At 37.9% G+C, this 20,615-nt stretch overlaps 2 protein-coding genes and 2 non-coding genes across 5 annotated transcripts; 2 read left to right on the top strand and 2 right to left on the bottom strand.

The window, feature by feature from the left end:
* The first annotated feature begins 1,303 nt into the window (after positions 1 to 1,303).
* On the top strand, positions 1,304 to 1,402 carry LOC131331715 (small nucleolar RNA Z161/Z228). Its single transcript, XR_009201514.1, has one exon. It is a non-coding gene; the product is annotated as a small nucleolar RNA Z161/Z228 (small nucleolar RNA).
* Positions 1,403 to 1,586: 184 nt separating this feature from the next.
* Positions 1,587 to 1,656, top strand: LOC131331703 (small nucleolar RNA Z105). The gene has a single exon (XR_009201502.1). It is a non-coding gene; the product is annotated as a small nucleolar RNA Z105 (small nucleolar RNA).
* A 2,204-nt stretch (positions 1,657 to 3,860) lies between these two features.
* On the bottom strand, positions 3,861 to 13,455 carry LOC131330152 (putative E3 ubiquitin-protein ligase LIN-1). 2 transcript variants are annotated; one of them, XM_058363647.1, is made up of 17 exons: positions 13,138 to 13,455; positions 11,242 to 12,266; positions 10,790 to 10,850; positions 10,281 to 10,667; positions 10,095 to 10,174; positions 8,380 to 9,660; positions 7,917 to 8,061; positions 7,549 to 7,806; positions 7,144 to 7,453; positions 6,906 to 7,030; positions 6,700 to 6,819; positions 6,368 to 6,499; positions 5,937 to 6,059; positions 5,747 to 5,857; positions 5,495 to 5,638; positions 4,782 to 5,033; positions 3,861 to 3,907 (listed from the first exon to the last, which is right to left on the bottom strand). In XM_058363647.1, exons 2-17 carry the CDS (start codon positions 12,183 to 12,185, stop codon positions 3,890 to 3,892), a joined length of 4,491 nt encoding a protein of 1,496 aa, XP_058219630.1. In that variant the 5' UTR covers positions 12,186 to 12,266; positions 13,138 to 13,455; the 3' UTR covers positions 3,861 to 3,889. The 2 variants fall into 2 exon arrangements, with proteins under 2 accessions (XP_058219630.1, XP_058219629.1); XM_058363646.1 differs by lacking the exon at positions 3,861 to 3,907 and having other exon boundaries at positions 4,594 to 5,033.
* A 1,300-nt stretch (positions 13,456 to 14,755) lies between these two features.
* On the bottom strand, positions 14,756 to 19,109 carry LOC131329415 (monocopper oxidase-like protein SKS1). Its single transcript, XM_058362515.1, has 8 exons — positions 18,899 to 19,109; positions 18,682 to 18,791; positions 18,007 to 18,277; positions 17,563 to 17,665; positions 16,705 to 17,065; positions 15,548 to 15,913; positions 15,380 to 15,458; positions 14,756 to 15,030 (listed from the first exon to the last, which is right to left on the bottom strand). Exons 1-8 carry the CDS (start codon positions 19,040 to 19,042, stop codon positions 14,815 to 14,817), a joined length of 1,650 nt encoding a protein of 549 aa, XP_058218498.1. The 5' UTR covers positions 19,043 to 19,109; the 3' UTR covers positions 14,756 to 14,814.
* Between the last annotated feature and the right edge of the window lie 1,506 nt (positions 19,110 to 20,615).

Raw genomic sequence — 20,615 nt, 5'->3', positions numbered from 1 at the left:
TTTTTACGGAACTCCATAAAAAATGTTTTAAAAATAATGGACGGTTCGAATTATTTTGTGAAACCCGAGGTGGGCTCCACAAAACTCATATGTACATGGTATACACATTTTCATATGTACCCATAGCTTTTATTGAATTGTTAAGTGCAAAAATCACCCTTCGTTTTAACTCTAATAATAAAAATATCTACTATTTGTGTCTTTATCTTACTCGATTTGTTTTCGAGTCCAATCTCTTTAACATCTTTTTCCTTTGATGTTTAACTTATTATGCTTCAAACATTAATTATTTAGGCCTGGTCTCATTTCAAAGATGTTATGAAATATTGACATGGTGCATAGTTTTCAAAATAAAATTCGTGTACTAACTAAAATTTGGTTCCAATTTTGAACCACGTTTAATTGTTTTTTAGATAGTTTATTTACAAAGCATTTGAATGAGCGAAGATTCGCATAAAAAACTTAATATAAAATTAATTTTAAACTAATTTCATTAAAATCATCAAAAGTCAACCAAAAAATTAAATCCCACCAATAGTCACTACTCCTAATCAAATACTCCTATGTGTTTATTCTACGGGATAAAAGTATCTCATTATTTGAGTCAATTATGATCTAGTGTTTTCAAAAAAAAAAAAAAAGTGAAGTATCATTAAACGTAATATATAAAATTAAAGTTTCGATCGATTTTTCGAACCAAAACTGTGAGCATAAATTCGCAAAGCAAACCATTTGATTTGGTTTTTTTCATCAATTGGGACCAAACCATACTGCTAAAAAACCAAACCAAATCGGTCGCTTTGGATTGGATTCGCGGGTCGACAATTATTTTGCAAACCCCTATAAAAATGCAGAGTGCAAAAATCGATTTTCATTAATTTTTATTGAAATTACCGTACCCGACTATCTGATATGGGACCCACATTAGATCGCGGTACAAGGTGCTTGGACATTCAGAACACCTAACGCCAATCCGGGGTTGACTGTTGCAATTAAAAAGTATAGGGTCAAAAATATAATTTTGATTGAAATATAGGGTTGAAAGCATAATTAACCGGCCTTCTATAATGGGTAAATTCGTCCATAAAACCTCACAGAAACCCTAATCAGAGAACCGTCCTCCCCTTTAAATTGCGGTCGCGTCGTTGGCCATGTCCATTCTTCAAGAGAGCATATCTCAGTCGTAGAAATTGATTCGGCTCTTGAAATTTCCTCTCAAAATTGCTCTAATTTGTTTCCTTTCACGCATGTTTTCTAGTTTGATTTCTTTTCTTTTTTTTTTTTTATTGGAATACGAACGGCGAAGCCAGATGACGATTTTGGATAAAATTCTCACGACGGTCGTCTGAGACACCTTCAAAAGTGTCTTCTTTGATGTACTGTTCCAATATTTCTGATGGTTTCGACTTGCGATTTCCTACGGTTTTTACCTACTTTCTCTTTGTTTTGCAATGCTGATTTCCTTTACGATGGAGCGTGTGTGCGCGTGTGTAAAATAGTTCGATTTTGAAGTAGCTTTTGATCCCAAAAATCAAGATTTTGATGGAGTTTGTGTTTATACTCGTATATGTCGAAGATTTGAGGGAGCATAATGATGATGAATCTGAAATATTCCGATTATTTCATGAAAGGATAAAATCCTCCTACTCATTCTGAATGCTCTCTCTCTCTCTCTCTCTCTCTCTCTCTCTCCAATTTTGATTTCAGTTGGTTGTCTTCTTGAAATCCTTACTCTATTTTTGGTTTTTGTATTTGAAGAATGCGTTTGAAATTATGGTTGGCGACGATAGTGATGAGATGTGGGAACAGGCACGATGAGGATTAACATTGGATGAGGTTCAAATACCTATGAATTGTTCTCAAAACTTTTTCAATTAGTCCTTTTCATTCTGAGTGCTCCATCATCTGTATCTTTCTAGATTTTCCCTTATAGTGATTTGGTAAGGTTTTGTTTTTTTAGCAGAATTATACTTGGGATTTGTATTTGTATGCTTCTATGACTGGGAATGATACGTATTTCCGATTTGACTGGGGAAAAAATATAAATCAGTGCAAAATCATTTTCCAGGACTCAATCGTATGGATATGTATATGGAGAAAAGAGGAAACTCAATTTAAATTTAGGAAACCGAATTTCATACTTGATCTAATAATTATGTGGAAAGGCATATTCGATGGAAGTGTCATTCGCGAGTGTGAAATTGGAGGATAATCCTTTTTCATTGTTGAATTTTCAGAGTAGATAGGAAACAAGTGGAGGAGGGCTGGGTGAAATCGAAGTTTTCAATCTTGACTCATACTATCCAGTAATCGGGGTACTCTTGACGAATGTGGTTTGGATTTCTAATGCTCGTCTTTGAGATAAACATGAAAGTTTATATTCAGTCTTGTAGGTATGGATAATTTGTTAGCATGTTGCGTTGCAGCGTTGGTAACTCTTTTGGGCATATCCCGGTCTAATATTGCAAGAGAGGCAGCATTGGTAACTCTTTTGGGCATATTCCGGTCTAATATTGCAAGAGAGGCAAGAAGGAGATGGGAGATAGCCCAAATATGCAGATTTGAGAAGGAATGTGATCCTCTCTAATCTCTATTTACTGTTCCGGACAGTGTTTTTTTCTTGCACTATAATATATTCTTACCTGCAAGAATATGGTTGTGGGGTCTACATTTGTGAGACAATTCAGCAACTATCTCAAATAGACATTGGAAAGGAACCGGATCCATATGAGAAAAATAGATGCGCACCTGATATTGTTAAATGATGGTGTGGGTTTCGACAGTTTAGATTTTCAATGAAAACAGGGAAAGAGGACCTTTTATTCTCTACACTGATGAAAGAAAAGGATGACTTTTACAATATGGTTTTTTAAATTTAACCTAAAAGATTTGAAGGACAGCTAATAAAAGGATTCATTAATGGTTTGCTCTTTATTTAGAACGCATATTGGAGGAATTTGTACACCAATTGGTTATGAAATTGATAGAACCATTCCTAGTGAAGTTCACCGATACCCTTTAGCTTTCCTTTAGTTGCTACTTTTTCCCGGTCCGCACCCAATCAGTGTAGTGAGTTTGTTTGTTCTGTCCTTTGACGAAATGGATGCTTTAGGCGAGGTTAGGAAGAAGACACTTCGCTAAAGATGGTATGTCTGCGCGAGAAAGGTCTTAGACTTTTCTCCTTCCATTGCTTGGCTAGGTTTGCTATGAAAGGAAAGGAAGGCATTCGTGCAGGTAGTAGAAGGCTGAGGTCTGGCACAAGGAGGTAACGTATAGCAAGTTTCTTAGGTGATAGCGATAAACCTGAAATAGTACGACATTGACAACTTTAGGTGAAATATGTAGTGTTGAAGACAATCACGATTGAATCTAATGTTCATGTCATATGCACACCATCGATGCTGTAAACATAGTAGCAATCAATTCATTCCAATGAGACTTGTAAAAATGAGATCGGAGGGGGTATTAAAGAGATGAGGGATGGAGAGGACTCCCAAAAATAAAATCACAAACTGATAGAGTTAGACTCAAAAGTTATCAAAATTTCATTAACACTCAAAACTGTGAACTAGACTTGGAAAACTCACATTGAAAGTCAGTTTTACCCAAACGAACAAATCACTGATAATAACACTTGACAAAATTTTGACTATTTGAATGAATAAAGCAACTCAGTTTTTACCCCAAGCAAATGCATGGTACATATACAAAGAATAATCCATTTGGTTATGATCGCGGTCCCCAAGTATAGAACCAATACCGCAAACAAAATTAGCAGTAGCTTTTTTGAACCATGGCCAGATCACTAAATTGCAGAACCATACCAAATGCACATCGCCTTACCGATTTTTTAAAAAAAATTTAGCACCCATAGTTTGCGTCACATATCTCAATCCAGTTCCCATGCCTGCAACCAACCAAGAAAAGTATCTTAGTATTGGATGGCGAGAGTTCAGTCAATTCACTGAATCAGCTCTCATTTTCCTCGAGCAAAATTTGCTCCTTTTTTTTTTTTTTTCATTTTTTGTATTATGAGAAAATCTTGTAAGTCATTTACTGCACACGACCCTAATAATGCCTTTTCACACAATTTTTGGAAAGAATCGAGATTGTGCACAATTTTTCTTTAGTAAATTTTCTGGTTAAGAATAAGGAATATTTGTAATGGGAAGCCTCAATAAAAGAGTGGATGAATTCTTCCTTTAGAAACATTAGCTATATAAATAAATCTTAAATTCCGATCACTTAAGTATATCTAAACAATTCGAACATAGAAAATTTTCAATTGTTGCCAACTCGCCCCTCCCCAAAAATAAAATAAAACAGTAATAAAAAATAAAAAATGCACTAAGGGATAGAGATCTCCAATGCTCTAAAATGGGGTGAAACTTTTTAGTCTTCCAAGAACACGGTCACATAGTGTGCCCCACCAATAATGAGTAGTCACCCACCTTGTCCTGTTTTCTCCTCATAAGATAAATACATGATTGACCTGTACTGGTAAGGCACAAAAGATGGGTACATTCTTCTACAATAACATTACTCCTAGCTACTAGAGTACCCTGTCAGTCTTATACAGGTATAAGATATTCATAATAAGAATTGGTGGTGGTGACAGGGTAGAAGCCACAAGCTACTTGATGTTTTTGTTTACACCGTTTACTCTTTAATTTCAAACATAAAATGGACTTGTGAATTAGAATCGAAACTTTCGTATTAAACACATGAAACCGCTATCATATTCCTACTAGCATATTGTTAAGTATGGCAAGTGTTCTAACCTGGATTTTGCCCTCAGAGGAGCCAGCAAAAAGCATCTCTCCATTTGAATCTGATGCCAATGATGTAATTCTGGCATTTCCTCCACCGGGCATTTTGATGTATGCAAATCTTGTGACTCTCTCCTTTAACCATACTTCAATGAACCCCCATTTCGAGGCTGTAAAAATGAAGTCATTGTTCACTGCCATGCAGTGAATGTCTAGTGCCGTAGAGAATGACCCTATTGTTGCCTTTGTGGACAGAGAGAAGACCTTCCAAAAGAAACAAACGTCAGCCATCTATGCAAATTCTTGGTATATTGGGCATCAGTGTCATTCATTCCTCAATTTGGTCCTTTGTCGATTTAGTTCCCAAACAAATGAGTTTCTCCAACTCTGTCCAATACTAACTCCTGGCATGTGTCTTGGTTGGCTTGATGCCACAACTTGAAATTTAAATCAAGAACCAATTTGTCATTGTGAAAAAATGACCGTGTGAATTGAGCAAATTATTTCAGTTAAAGTGCAGTGCGAATTGGGAGGACAGGCCTAAAAGATTGTATGACTACATGGCACTTCACACTAGCTAACTGATTCGCATTGGTCCTTGGACTGTATCGGGAAAATTGAATAACCAAGAACCAAAGCTGAAGTTACCCATACTTTAGGGTGCAAATTGTAGTCCACTGTCTTTAACGGTGAATGGCCACGAAGAGTTGAAGATAAGTCCATACCTTCCCTGCTATGCCATCAACAGAAGATCCACCAGCAAATAGAAGACCATTATGGATACGTAGAGAACGTATATTTTGTTTCCCTAGCAATTTTTTTGCACCAGCATAGAACACAGTGGATGTGTATGTGCTTAGATCCACCTCCTGTGATTTCTCCGAAATTTCAGGACTAATGAAAATATGTGTGCCTTATTGGTACACTATTATAGTAGTGTAACTTAGCAGAATAAGCTCATGGAAGAGATTGGTTACCTGGATACTGTAACCAGTGCATCCACAGTATAGTTTAGCGTCGGTCATGGCAAGGCTTTTAACATTTCTGTTGAAGTTGATATGCTTTGGAACCCCGGACCAATTGTATATCTGTGCTAAAAAAAGTGTTCAACAAATCATTTCGTTAACGAGTCATATGTTAATTTCCTGGACTGTTGAAATAAGTTACCTTAACTCCAGTTCCTTGGGTGGAAAAGCATGCAATGTTGGAATTTGCCGTTAACTCCAGGACTGCATCTTTCATGTCGTGAATCTGAAAGCAGTGAATGGCTTCCTGTTTGATTGCCCATACCTGTAGATTGCAAAATTAAAGACCATAGCCAATTTGTGTGAAATAGGAAAACAAGCAAATGAGCTTTCAATGTTTATCAAATAAATAACACCCCATGATGTGCTTATCCATGAGATATAAGCAACGTAAACCAAGCAGACCCTGCCTTTCAAAAAAAAACACCCGGACCCTATGTGAGAACATCAAACAGATGCAAATTAGACTTCTCCATTATTTTTTTAGATTACTTTTCTTTTCCCCCCTTCTACCAAAAAGAAAACAAAAAATTGGAATTGCAAAATATAAAAGAAAAAAAGAGATGGTTTTACCCGAATCGTTTTGTCCATGGAGCCACTGTACAGTTTATCGCCTGACGACGAAACATAGAGGCATGTGACAGCTTTTATGTGTTCACGCACTTCCTGAAGCAGTTGTGGAACCCTCGTACCAGCATCCCACACCTAAAATGCACGATGAAAATCACTTTCCCGTCATCAACTGATCAACATATTAGCATTTAGCAACTTCAACCTCTCACACTGAAGGAAGTACAAAGAAATGAGCAAACGCCTAACACCAAGTCAAGTATAAACGCTGCAGCAGGTTTCTGTTGCTATATGCGTGTTTGAGTGAGATAGAAAGAGATCAACTAGATGCACACCTTTATAGTCCCGTCAGAATGACTGCTTATTATACGGCCTTTTACATGTAGCAGACACAAGACCTCACCATTTGCACAAGAATCTAACTCAGCCGCTTCAGCACAACCCCACAGCCCTGACTGAATATAGACCAATAAGAGTACAAAATAAGGCTTCTACTTTCATTGTCAAGAAGAGAAAATGGTAAGAAAGGTTATCGACTGACTGCGTCAACGGATGGCAAGTTCATCAATGTTTTCAGTATGTCATTGACCATTGTGGAATTCCTCTTTAGCTTTCTCAACGTTTTGTACATGCACTTGGCATACACCCCTAGTTCATTTAGTGCACCTGAAAAGAACAGACTCTGGGTTAGGCAAAGTTTAAGGTCCTTACCTATTGATTTGCTCTCCAAGAGTAATAGTCCGTCTTTTTGGCAGAAGATATTTTCCAGACAACTTTACCTGGATCAGCAATGAAGTTTTTCAAAGCTAGTGTTGCCAAGATCTTCTCCTCAATGTTTTTTGACGATTGCAGCACATTTATGAACTGGTCAAGCAAAGCCTTTCGGGCAACGTCTCTTATACCAGTATCAGGAAGACAATAGAGCATGTCTATGAGCCAAGTGGCAATGACAAGGCATGATTTTGCCATGGCTATGGAGTTATTCTCAAGACACACTTCAAGTGCTCTAAAAATGGCTCCTTTTTCATGGTTGCAAAGTACAAAAGCTACCCTTTTCTCCCAAGAACTTGTAGCTTTCTCCTCATCTTCCTGTACACAGAGTACATGAGAGGATTCGTGCAGAACAAATCATAAAGAGCAATTGAAGAAATGCTACAACTATGTGGAACTACATAAATCCGTACCATTGTCCCTGTCAATGCAATTTCATGTGTTTTTGTCCTTTCTGCTCGCATCAAAGCATAGTACGGTTGATCAAATCCGGCAATTTTGAGTAACCAGGCTTCAATGTAAGGCTTCCCTGAGGGAGTCAGACGCCCAGAAAGAGATAATAGGGCATCAAGTGCTGTGATTTGAGAATTAGGGAAGTGTTTCTTGCAAAGTGCTTCAATTAATGCCTCTATAGCTTCTTCCCTGTAAATGCTCATCTTTCGGGGTTCAGCCTGGAAACCAAAAATCATGAACTTACAATGGATGCATTCCGTGGCTTGTGCCAAATAAGGTTTATCTTATTACGAGTTATTATGGTTGTGTAAGAATTGATAGGGCAAACCAGGAGATCAAGCTGAAGAAGAAGAGTAGCAACAACAGGTTGCTGTTCCATTGGAGCCATTTGTAGATAGACAAGAAAGCTGTGCATAGAACTAAATGCGCCTTCATCCTTGATCATCTGTAGCACCTGATTGCAGAATGTTCTCCTGAACATCATAAAGTCGAACTTAGTCTTTTTGTTAAGATTGGTAGTAAGCAGAGAATAGAACTTATTGGATCAGAAGTATTATCATGTCAATACAGAATACGTAATGAATATGGAAATCTACTTGAGAGAGATAGAGTAGCCTCTATTGGATCCATATCAATTGAAGTCAAAGCAAATGGTGTATATAGTCAGAAACATGATTTTGTATCAATCCTTTGTATGCACCTAATCAAATAGTTCAAATAATTAAGATGGGGAGAGCTTTGAAGTTCCCCTCTGTATGACCTGAAACTTTAAAAAAAAAGAAAACTCATACCTGCTCAGTTGAACTAATTCGGATAGAAAATCTATACATATGCCCCTCGCGCTATCATTTCCAGCATGAAACAATTCCAGAACATGAGAAAACTCAATTCTGCTTGCTATCAAGTTCCTGCAGCCCTTATCTGCGTGAATACAGCACAACAGTATGGTTACAATGACCTCTCTTCCTTCCACCCTATCCAAGCGCTCAATTAAGGCTGGAATTGCATTTGCAGATATGACAGCCATAGCATTAACAGACCTGCTGTTCTCGTCTCCTCCCAACAATATCTGCTCAAGTATTGCTAATGCAGCATCTTCTGGATCCATTACTAATTTATTTTCATCTAGGTCTTCGTTTCTTGTTAGAATAAGTTGGACAAGGGAGGGTATAAGGTCATGAGACGAAAGTTGAGAGAATGTTGGCCTCAATTGGTATATAAGAACAGAAGCCTCAGTTAGACCATTTTTTAGCAGAGAAGCCAAGCAATCAAAATCACGATCTACATGTGTAAGAGACTCAGCAACCCTATCGTCTGCAGATATTAATTCAGAGAGGATGCAAACCGATGTTCTGAGAACTTCTGTCTCCATAGAAGCTGACAGAATTTCCACAAATCCAGTTATTACCATTGAGTTTGAAAAATATGAATGAAGCCCTGCATCGGATTTTGAGTCCTTCCATATCCTGCCAATTGTCAACACAGCTGCTTCACACTCTTTTAAGTCCTCCGAAGTACATAGACATGTGATGTACGGTTTTAAGCCATTGATCATTGTTTCAAGAGCAGCTTGAGATATCACACTAGTCGGAGATGTCACCACAGGGGGGCGAGGTAATCTTCTGGTGTTATTGTTATTAGATTCATCCCTGGTCCTAAGATTGTATGTACTGAAGGTTCTAGAAGGAGAGGACCCTGAGAGATTTCCTTTTGAAGTGGAAGAGCCAAAGGAACTTCTTGGTGTTTCGGAGTTTGAAAACTCCTGAGCAAGGTCAGGGTGTTGCTCTTTCCAAGATGTGATTAACCTTTTCAAAACGTAGTTTGTTTTCGGCATGGAAGTCGCAGATATAGGCTGCCGGGTAATGGGACACGTTGTGTTTCCTCTTTTCAACCATTCCTGAATTGCTTTTCTTTCGTATGTCTGACCTGTTTCAAGTGTAACCGGGTCACCAAAAATCTGGCCGGTGATGGGACAGACAAAGTCTTTTGGTAGTTTTGAATGAGGAGTCGGCTTCTCAGACAGCGGGAGAGAAACATAACTCGGGCTTCCTTCATCACTTTCATCCAGATAACTACAATGTTGAAGAAGCTTTCGAATTAATAAATGGTGCCCTGGTGAGGATAGACCCGTTTGGATTGGAGAATTGGAGAGAAAAAACATGAAATGAGATTCTCCTTGCCCTCACCACTTTTTTGGTTAGTCAAGGAGGAGAGAAAAGGAGGGAAATGGAGAGATTTTATTTTCCCCCAAATTCCCACTTCTCAAGTCAGTCTATTTTCTCTCCTGCTCATACGAATAATAGAGAGTACACAACCTTCTCTTTTCTCCCCTGGCTTGATTAGAGAAAACACAATCATTTCTTATCCTTTCTCTCCCATAAATTGCCAAATGGACCGTTTTGTTTACAAGGCTAAAGAAGAGAGTGAAAATATGGTGAAGTCGAACAAAGCAGTGGCTTCTTGTAGAGAGTACAAGTACAGTAAAATCAAACAAAGACAAGATTACCTGTTTTCAATCATTTGGCTAGTCCCATTTCCATAACTCATGGTGCGTCTGCCGTTTTTCCTGCTGCTTTTCTGTTGATCCTGAAAATATAAGCTACGTTGAGTACAATCCCAAGTCTAAAGTTTATACAAATTTCCAAATAAACAATTCAAATGAGGTTAACCACTTGGTGTTTGAAATTCATACCATCGTTTCACCATCTGTGTCTCCAGGGCTAACGCTGGAATCATTATGGAATTGAGGAGACACAGGCAAGGAGGACAAAATTGGGGCAGCCCTCATACGAAAAGACAAAAGGCGTGACATAGAAGGAGCTTCTTTTTTAGAAGGCGGGTCTGGTTTGGGAGAAGAAGACTTTACTGATCCACTTTCGGTAGAATAGTTAGGAGAGAAGATTGTAGGAGAATACATTCGACTATTCACTTTATTTGGCTGTAGGTTTGGGCTAGTTTCCCCTTCCTTCTTCGTTACAAAGCTGTTAAGAGATACTCGTTTACCAGAGAGAGTGTCAGAATGTTCATAAAGATCACTCTCCTCGTCAGAATCTTCTTCATTTTCCTCAGGAATGCCTTCCTAACGATAGAATAATGATGGAAGTTTAATCAACAGAAATAAAGAGCATAGCACATAAAACACATGCACCATAAACTGTGATGAAAGCAATGAATGTGCACTGTTTTAGGACTAATTCTTACTTGTGGAACCCACATAGCAGTCTCCTCCAGGTTCTCTGAGAAGGTGGAAGTTACACTTGATCTGCTTGTAGCCAAAAGTTTGAAAGGATACTAATATTTCAGAGCCTTCGATTAAAGATGTCGATACTATACATACAAAAAAGAAAGAAAGAGGGACAAAAAAAAAAGAGAGCAGAAGATCCTAGACAAAAACTACTGCGACTGAGGTGGTGTTTGTCAAAACTTAGATTCGGGTAAATGCTGATTCTTCAAAGTAGAATTTGAAAGCACCAAAATCGCAGCTTCTCAGAATGTTTTAAGTTGTTTTAGGAGTAGAAGCAGAAATAACCAACACACTGGTATACATTCCCATACAGAAAATTGCAAAAGCTGCCCCCAAAAGCTTTGACAGACACCTCCTAAGTGCAATAACAAGAGTTAAAGCTTCAAAGCAATTAAGAGATGAGGCAGACCTGGAAGCTTCTCTTGCGTTCTCTCTATATTTGAGAACTGGGGAAAACCCAGCACTCTTAGGCAAGATGGGACCGAATTTAACATAATCTGGGATTGACCGGCTCACTTCGTGCAAAGGAGTCATAGGCGGCTCAACAATTGGCATCATTGGAATGGCCTTCCTGCTAGTGCTAGAATCAAAGGTCATGCAGTCTTTATAGTATTTTGCATAAAGCCTTGTATTTTCATCCAAGGACTGCCCATAAACCTGCTCAAGCTTCTGCATTTTCTCTGTTTGATCCGGCCTTATTGATAACATCAAGGATTCACTGAAAAATTGATCAAAATCCATCGTAAAGGACAAATCAGTGGAATCAGGGATAACATCCATCACGAGTCTGTGTCTCTCCTCCGAATACCACCCAACAATTGAGCTCATGTGTGGAAGAAATAGAGTTGTCCACAGTTCAGGAGCAAAATCAATCCGGGAAAAGAAAGGGTCAACTGTAAACATCTCAAGGACATGAAAAATTGCATTGTGGACATTGTCTCGCAATATCCACATATAAGAAAGGTTGAGGTGAGCCCAAGCAGAAAGATAGAAATTAGGTACCCCAGCGGTTTTATGGCTAGAATTCAACATAGCACACACTTGTAACATCTTCTCCGCGTAATCCAATCGTGCGAGCTTAGCTTCCATATTGGATGTGTTAATTGCTTCTTCAAGAGCATCAATGCCCCAATCCAAATTGGCTAATACCGCTTGATCAGAGTACCGGATTTCCTTGTCTTTATCCGAGGTTCCATCTTCAGCTGCTAATCTTTCTGCACATTGTTCCTTGTGTTGGGTTCTCTGTTCTTTGTCAACCAACCGATCCTGAATGAAACTGCCCACTGTGGAAGTCAGAAATCGAACGATATCCATGTCGTCCATTGCATACCTATAGCTTCCACTTTCAGCCATGTTTTTTCATAGCTCAGCTTTGAAATGGTAATCTAACTCAACTCAGTTCTCGGGTGTTCATTCGCTTCTCCTTTTAGCTTCCTGGTATCAGTTACGAAAACCCTTTCAGCTTTGAGATGTTGCATTGAACATTAACTTTCAACTTTGGATTTTCGTGATAAATTCACACACTACCCTTTTAAAATATCTATTCTGCACATTATCGTTCAAACACATTCACAGTTTTTTATTACCGCCCAAAAATGTATAATCTACAATCAAGACTTCAGAATCCAAAAAATATTTGTCTTACGAAAACCCCCAAGACAAAAACCAGACTAGGAGGACAGAACAGAATCAACTGGTTTTATCAGCTGTGGTCAAACAAACCAACAGCTGAAGCTCGTTGAGTGAATATATCAAACAGATAGCGGGGAACAGAACAAGAAAATAGGCAACAAATTCCTAAAAGCCGAAGTTCATTTACCACCAACTCTTCGATTCAAGAAAACACTAACCAGTCGAAATTTAAAACCCCGAGTGGCTATAACTCTACACAGATATAGTCAAACAGGGAAAAGTTGAACAAGAAAATCAATAACAAATTTGAAACTTTGATGATTCTTTTCCTACTCATATTGAATAACAAAAAAAAATCATCACTAATAATCGAAAAATTCAAACACGTATCTGTTGAGCAATCAGTCAAAACACGACAAACACAACGTACAAAAAAAAAAACAATCAATAAAAGAACGCAAACAGAAAAAAACTAGTAAAAGATTATCGCTGTTCTCTAGTTGTGTAATTGAATACTTACACCAGCTTCCGGTATGTATTGAATTAAAAGAGAGTACAATTACATTTGATGCTTACAAAACATGTGTTTATATCACCAATCATGCTTCGCAAATCCAACAATAATGTATACATGTGCACATACAGAGGGAGAGAGAGGGAGAACAGTGCTTACAGTGCCGACTGGAAAAACAGATTGAAGAAAGACTGCTGACAGTTTCAGACAATCCTTCTGGAACTAGTCTTGAACGATACATTCATGGTTACTCCGTATTTGAGAATATCGCATGACAAAAGGTACGACCAATGAAAAACTCTTCTTCTTTGTCAAAAACTAATGTTGGCTGGACACACATATTGAAGAAAGACTGTTTGACTATTTCAAACATCTTCTTCGTTATCGAGTCGACATCAGTGCAGCTTTGCTACCCAATATTCTAGAAATGACAGAAAACTCGAGAGAGAGAGAGAGAGAGAGAGAGAGAGAGAGAGAGATGCCGGCCTGGTTATTATTATTATATACGTTACGGAGTATAAATGTTAATCATTGGAAGGAATGTTTCTCTATTGTGAGAGAAAGCGCCCTTTTTTTCTGTTTGGTTGGCGGGAACGGCCGGGTTGTGCCCGGCCCAACTTTGAAAGACTTGTTGGGTCGTTGATTGGAGCTTTGTTATTGGACCTTTAACTAGGGCTAAGCCCATAACCACGACGATTTAGGCTATGTTTGGAAGTTTATTTTTTTATAACTCAGGTGTCCAGAGCAGATTATGCACAACTCGAGACTAATTTATCAGGACTAATCTCACCGGCCATTTGTGGGGAGCCCAATTAAATTCGAAACAAATTTCAGTAGGGTCTGGTCCCAAATGAGCTAATAGCACCTGAGAGATTTCTAATATGAGACCTTGTGAGCTAAGTCACATAAACGCAAGTGTGTGCGGGAGGGCGGCCGTGAAAATGTCTCTCAAAAAACCTCCAAAACAACAAAATTAGTGAGTGTGAGGCACGAGCGTGGGCCAAAAACTGAAAATGATTTTCAAAAAATAAACGACCGTTTGCAAAATAAAGACGTGAATTTGGGTCGCCAAATTTGGAGACCCATGGGACATTGGGTCAGTCTCCATTTGAGGATCTTGTTGCTATTCGGAGTTTCAATTCTCCGAAATGGACTGAAATTCCTACTTTTGATTTTAAATTTCAATGCTACCATGTCCTTTGTTCATTTTCTTCATAGAAAAAGGATTTATCTTTTATGAATAAAATCGAATCGTCATCAAAATTTAAACCATTGATAACATCTTTGTAAAGATCTTTCAACTTGACCATGTTTAGACTTAAAAACGTTAATTTCGCAAAACTGTAAGAAAATGAAAAAACTGTGCCCCGCCTAATTCAAATTATGAGTCTTTGATAGGGAACTCATTGGACCTTTTACTGGAAATTGAGTGCTACATCAGGCTGAGTTAACTAGGGCCAAGCTCATAACCTAAAGGCCTTTGTTTGCTTATTTGTCTCCTTAACGGTGCTATCAATTGAGTTTCGTGTGATTGTAGACCTATGTTCAGTTTGACATAATTCAGATGTTTGTATTCTTATACTGTCTGTAGTCAAAAACTAAACAAAAAAACGAAACAATAGATGTGAACCAAAAGTGTGTACCGCAGTTCGTAATTTGAGGTTCATGTCAAAATTATAAACCCGTTTAATCAGAAAATGCTAAACTGCGAGTTCCTATCCACCTAAAGAACGTCCTATAAAACAAATACTCCTAGAATTGAAAAATAAATAAAAAATGACTGACTCTATACCTAGATGAGCAAGTATATAATTTGAAGGGAGTTGGGGAGGGGGACTATGCCGAAATTGCTCTTCCACATCTAATGACATTTTCGGGAATAGGAAATTCATCCCTTGGAGATATGGTTGAAGGGTCATTTTCGCCAACACCCTTGACTCTAAAGTAGAGCTCTTGCCCAAGGTATCTACTCTCTGCATTCTGTGATCTCAAATTCCACATTCCTTGATTGTCCAAGTTTATCAGTATTGCAGTCCATGACAACGGATACACCTGATCAAGAAACCACAACCCAAATATGTGAACATTTGCCTATCATTTGCTATGCAATAGTTTTTTCTATTGAAACTTGAGAAAGTCTAAAAGTTATGCAAAAATGAATGCAGAATAATGTGACAAATGATATTTTTAAACGAGACGTTCCCATAAACGTATAGCTTGTAACAGGGCATGTGGTGATCAAAGTTTGGATTTTTTCAATCGGACTTATGTAAGCAAATTAGGATTCACCTAGTGGGATCAGATTAGATCGATTTATGACGAGCCTATTCACAAATCATCACATTATTTTGCACAAAAACGTGCAATAACATTTGATTTGCATGAAATTAACCGTGCTCACCTGGACCGTGGAGCGAGAAATGGCATCGACCATGTTATACGTTGCCATCTTGCTCTCATCCCACATCCCAAGTCCCATTCTGGAATTTGGTTTGAGCCATTTTCTCCGTTAGAAGCCGTAACAAAAGAAAAAAGCTCAAGAGCGAAATAACATGAATAAAACACTTACCCAACAACGAAGAAATTGTACCCATCAGCATGCCACGTTTGGATGAATCTCATATTGTTCTGAAAAATCACTTCGACATACTCACGCCGTACCACATCAATTACCGAAATGCCCAATTCGGGGCGGCGATAATCCGGTGTGTTTGGAAAGAATTCAGGCTTAAATACATTACTAAGTTGGAAATAATCTGCTAACTTCAAAGGCGTATCGGGGTACGAAAATGAGATTTGATTGACCGTAAACCGAATTGTATTGTTAATTAACCCCACACCATTGCTAAGAATCAGTGTACGATTGATGGGAATGTTGCCGTAATGGAAGGAACCCTGTGGATTTGGCCTAGCTGCTCCAACTTCTAAATCCCACCTGAAAAAACACGTATTTATAAAATTTTCTAATTGTTTGAATAGTTTTGGGGGAAAAAAGTGAACTTGACCTTTTTGTTTGTCTTTATTCAAATTTTTTTAGCATTTATTTATTTTGCGTCAAACTTTTGTGTATTATGTTCGTCTCGACAACAACAATCGAAAAAGTAAAAAAAAGAAATGAGCGAAACTTATTATTTTTTAATAAAGACTAAAATAAGTCAATAAACTGCCTTTTTACTTATTTTTGTCTTTATTAAAACTTTTGGGTTTCGAGAAAAACTTTTTTACTTTTTTTATTGCTCTCATCGAAACGAACCAATGTGTAAGTTTAACGTAAAACTAACATATGCAAAAAAAATTTGAATAAAGACAAACAAAAAAGTCAACTTTACTTTTTTGGCCAAAACTTGGTCTTATTCTTGAGCCAAAACTTGGTCTTATTGTTAAATAAAAATTCAGACTAATTTTCAAGGGTTAAAACAGCGCGGCTCCAGAAAATTTCGCTAGTAAAAATTAAATAATCAGATACAATAGTTTAGTCGTCCAAGGCTCGAGATTGGCTGTCTCACAGGGCTTACAAATTTCTTTCACATATGTTAAAAAAAAAAAAATTAATTACAAATTTCTTACAGCTTAAACGTTATGTCGGTGCAATATATTTGCACCTACTTTTGCTTCTATTTTTAAACTAAGAAGGTGGTTAGTGGCTCATTCTGAAAAGCATATCTATTTATTTTGTTGAAATATGTTCATAACTTTTGTACAATTTAAAGTTACAAAATGATGTACCTTATGGACTTAGCTTGCTCGACAGAGTACATGTAATCGTATGACATGGGCCCCGTAGGAATTGGGCCGAGGGGCACCCCTCGAAACCCGGAGTATCGAATGATACCGACACCGAAAAGTTCCACCGGAATGAAACGAGCAGAGGCGACCATGTAGTAGGAGGTGCCGTCGGAGGACTGGTTCTTACGTGCAGTGACTAAGACCGAATATGATTGGCCCACGTGGATATCCAGATTGTCGTGGTATCTCTTGGCAGTGTAAGATCCTTCGGTCTCCACCAGCTGCATTTGGTGGCCCTGAATTCTGAAGTTTAATGTGGTTTTAAGTCCTACGTTTGAAATTCTTAGCCTGTACGTTGCCCCTGTGAAAGAAATAACAGTAAATTATAAATTGAAAACAAAGCACAACCTAAGTTTTGTTCCCATTGATGTTAAAAAAGCGACCTGGATTCTGGAATGATAGGTCTTGGATTAAGGAAAGATCATGGGATGATCCCGACACTATCATGTATACACATTCATATATGGTTCACGATTGAGCGTATAGACTCTATATAGTGGGGGTCCATAATTAAGTGCGTGAAGTTTACGTTGAATGATGTTAAGGCACCACGTTAGCAATACCCGAAGACAAATAATTACTCCAGTTTAAGACATGTGCCAAGGACCATGATTAGGAACAAAAACAATAAACGAATTAGACTCAGGGTTATTATTCGTACAAACAGGTCATTATGATAGGTCATTTGATTTCAATTTTTTATTTTTTTTATAACTCAAAAGATATATGGGGCCAGCTAACGCACACCTCGATTAAATTTTAAAAGACCAATTTAAATCCACTAATTAGGTAATTTACCTGGCTCGAAGTCAAAAGTTGTCTGGTTGGGTCCGAGCCCATTGATAAGAATTCCATCTGGCAAATACAACAAATCCCCACTGTCCAGTTTAGCCCTCATATCCTGTATCAAATCTTCCATTCATCAATCAATTCCAAATTAACACAATATTTCATACATAGTAATCCCGCTTGACACTAACCAAACCATCTTGTCATCGTGAGCGTATCGGTTATCCAAACCGAACTATAAAATTATTATAGGAAGGTATTATCCGAAAAAGAAAAAGATTCGGTGTGATTGGACATTCTTAACCTCACGTTTGAATCACTTTTCTTACTATAATAGACAACATGTACACATTAACGAATAGACTGTCAATTTGCTTAGCAAAAACAAAAAGTGACTAGAGACGTACGGCTAACCGTAAATGGCAATAAGCTAGAAACAAACACAGTGCTTACTTGATGGTCTGCATTGTACCAATCCCCAATAAGAACGTCAAATTCGGCACGCGGCTGAGGAAATGGAACAGCAATTATCTCCCGGTTGTTCACCCGAATAGGACCATAACCACCCGCCGCATTTTGAAGGAGAAGGGACGGGAAGTAAAAGAAGCTACCAATTTGATCCTTCACCTGAAAGCTATAGGTCCAGTTTTGCCCCGGCAAAATTGGACAGTTGGTCCCCTGCACTCCGTCTTGCCATGAGTTTCTCCTCATCTGTACTCCATTCCTGAATTCACATAGGGAGAGAGAGAGAGAGAGAGAGAGAGAGAGAGAGAGAGAGAGAGAGAGAGAGAGAGAGAATCCAAAGTTCCAGTGAAAAAGTTTAAGTACTAATGAATATATGGAAAATATGTCCTCCGAAAATATAAGCCAGCACTAGAAACTTGGAATCTACAGCCCTAATAGAATAGCAGCAACCCCGTCATGAGGATTTTTATTTTGACTTTCAAAAGCTCACAACAAAATTATAAATAATATGAGGAAACAAAACAAAACCAAAAAAAAACTCAAGTCATCGTCTATGTTCCTGTCCACTATACAAAATGTATTTTGGTACAAGTGATCTGGTGCCTACTATTTTATAGGGTCTTTTATGCATATACCATCTTTTTATTTTCACGGGAGATATACCATGTGATTAGAAAGGGTTCAGTCAAATTGTTCCGAACATTAACATTCACAACTTCGTTCGTCGTCGTGTTCAACAGCGGCCCAGGGAACTGATCATTGATCACAATCACCTGACATCATAACACCACCTAAAGTGAGCATAATCACACAAAACATATCAAGCTACAACGACTATGAAATCGAACTTTCTATTTCCAAAAGGAGAATTAATAAGGACCTGTTTGGGAATCCCAAGAGGAGCGCGTGGTGAAAATGAAACAGTCCAGTCTAAGAGTTGGGGCGGGGACTCAGCATTAACCAAAACTGCTGATAGAATAATTGAGATCAAATAAAGAACAATGTTTTCCATCATCGGCTTCATCTTTAGTACTTTTTGGGCTCTGAATAAAACAGAGACCCTGATTAACTTGGACTAGTCAAGTCTACCTCCTTTTATGGGGGGGGAGAGAGATATACAGAGAGAAGGTGTCTTCCTGAGTTGAAGTTCTACTTCTACTGAAATAGGGTAACACAAAAAACAAAGAATTTAGTTTACATTACCATCCCTTCGCAGTAGATAAGTTTTGTCCACTCTTAACTTACCTTTATCAATTGTCTATCAACAAAAAAAAAAGAGAGCTTACCGTGTCAAATGACAATGTGTTCTTTTTTTTAAGGATAAGTATATGGTACAACACACACGAAAAAAAATTGTTTCTTCTTTTTTTTTTTTGGTACGAAAATAACTAAATTTCTTAATTAGGATTGTACGAATCATAGAATTAATGCGACTTGTTTCTCTCTCTTTTTTTGGTACGAAAATAACTACACATGAAATCAGAAATCCTATTGGTACCGACGGGTACCATAGGGAAAATGTACCGACGGCCGCCGGACGGCCGATCCGAGCCGTCCAAAAATTTTAAAAAATAAAATCGAGTGGGCTTACGCGAGAATCAATGGCATCCGAGGTGTGTAGGGTACTTGATCCGAGCACCCATTTTTCGTGTATATTTGTATATACGTGTATATACACGAAAAAGGGGTGCTCGGATCAAGTACTCTACACACCTCGGATGCCATTGATTCCCGCGTAGGCCCACTCGGTTTTATTTTTTAAAATTTTTGGACGGCTCGGATCGGCCGTCCGGTGGCCGGAGACGGCCGTCCGGTGGCCGTCGGTACATTTTCCCTATGGTACCGTCGGTACCAATAGCACTACTCGAAATCCACATGAAATTGCGTCAAGAGCATAATCAACCCTTGCATTTACAAATACAAATTTTTTGCCTAGTCATCAAAATCGAAGTCAACCTTGGGCCAACTTATTGCTGCTAGTATTTTTTTCAGCCATTGGAGATTGTTCCCAAAGCCAAAAACCAGTTTCGGCATAAAAACAGAGCATCACATGCCCTCGAAGTTGACGGGTTTGTGGCTGATTATTGAAAAAGAAATAGTTTGTGGGTTTGTATCTAATGCTTTTGTTGTTCTTTTGAGAAATTAACTACTTCAGAATTTTAAGTTGGTAAGTTTCAAAATTTTAAAACCACATGGAGTTTGCTTTTTTATTTGACAATTTGAAAGAAAAAAAATCAATTATTGTACAAATTAGAACCGGAATTATTTTTTACCAAAAAGATATCCACGACGCTGGTTATTCAGATATTCAATCACTGGGATACAAGTATATATATCTCATAAACTGGTTATTCGGATATTCAATCACTGGGATCCAAGTATATCTATCTCATAAAATGATGTATATTAGTATAGTTATCTACAAAACATCCTTATCCGTCTAAGAAAATATAACTATCAGTCTTGCAATGCGGATTTTTTTTTTTTAAAGTTAGTAAAACATCGTAAGTCTTTGTATGTGTATAGCTGATGAACAATTTTCAAAGCACTTAGCAAGGGAAATATGTTTGGATAAAACTGTTTTATATTGAACATTA

The sequence above is a fragment of the Rhododendron vialii genome, chromosome 6a (genome assembly GCF_030253575.1).
Source record: "Rhododendron vialii isolate Sample 1 chromosome 6a, ASM3025357v1".
In the NCBI taxonomy this organism is placed as follows: Eukaryota; Viridiplantae; Streptophyta; class Magnoliopsida; order Ericales; family Ericaceae; genus Rhododendron; species Rhododendron vialii.
Note: the sequence above shows the minus strand (reverse complement) of the source record. Positions and strands in the feature narration are given on the sequence as shown.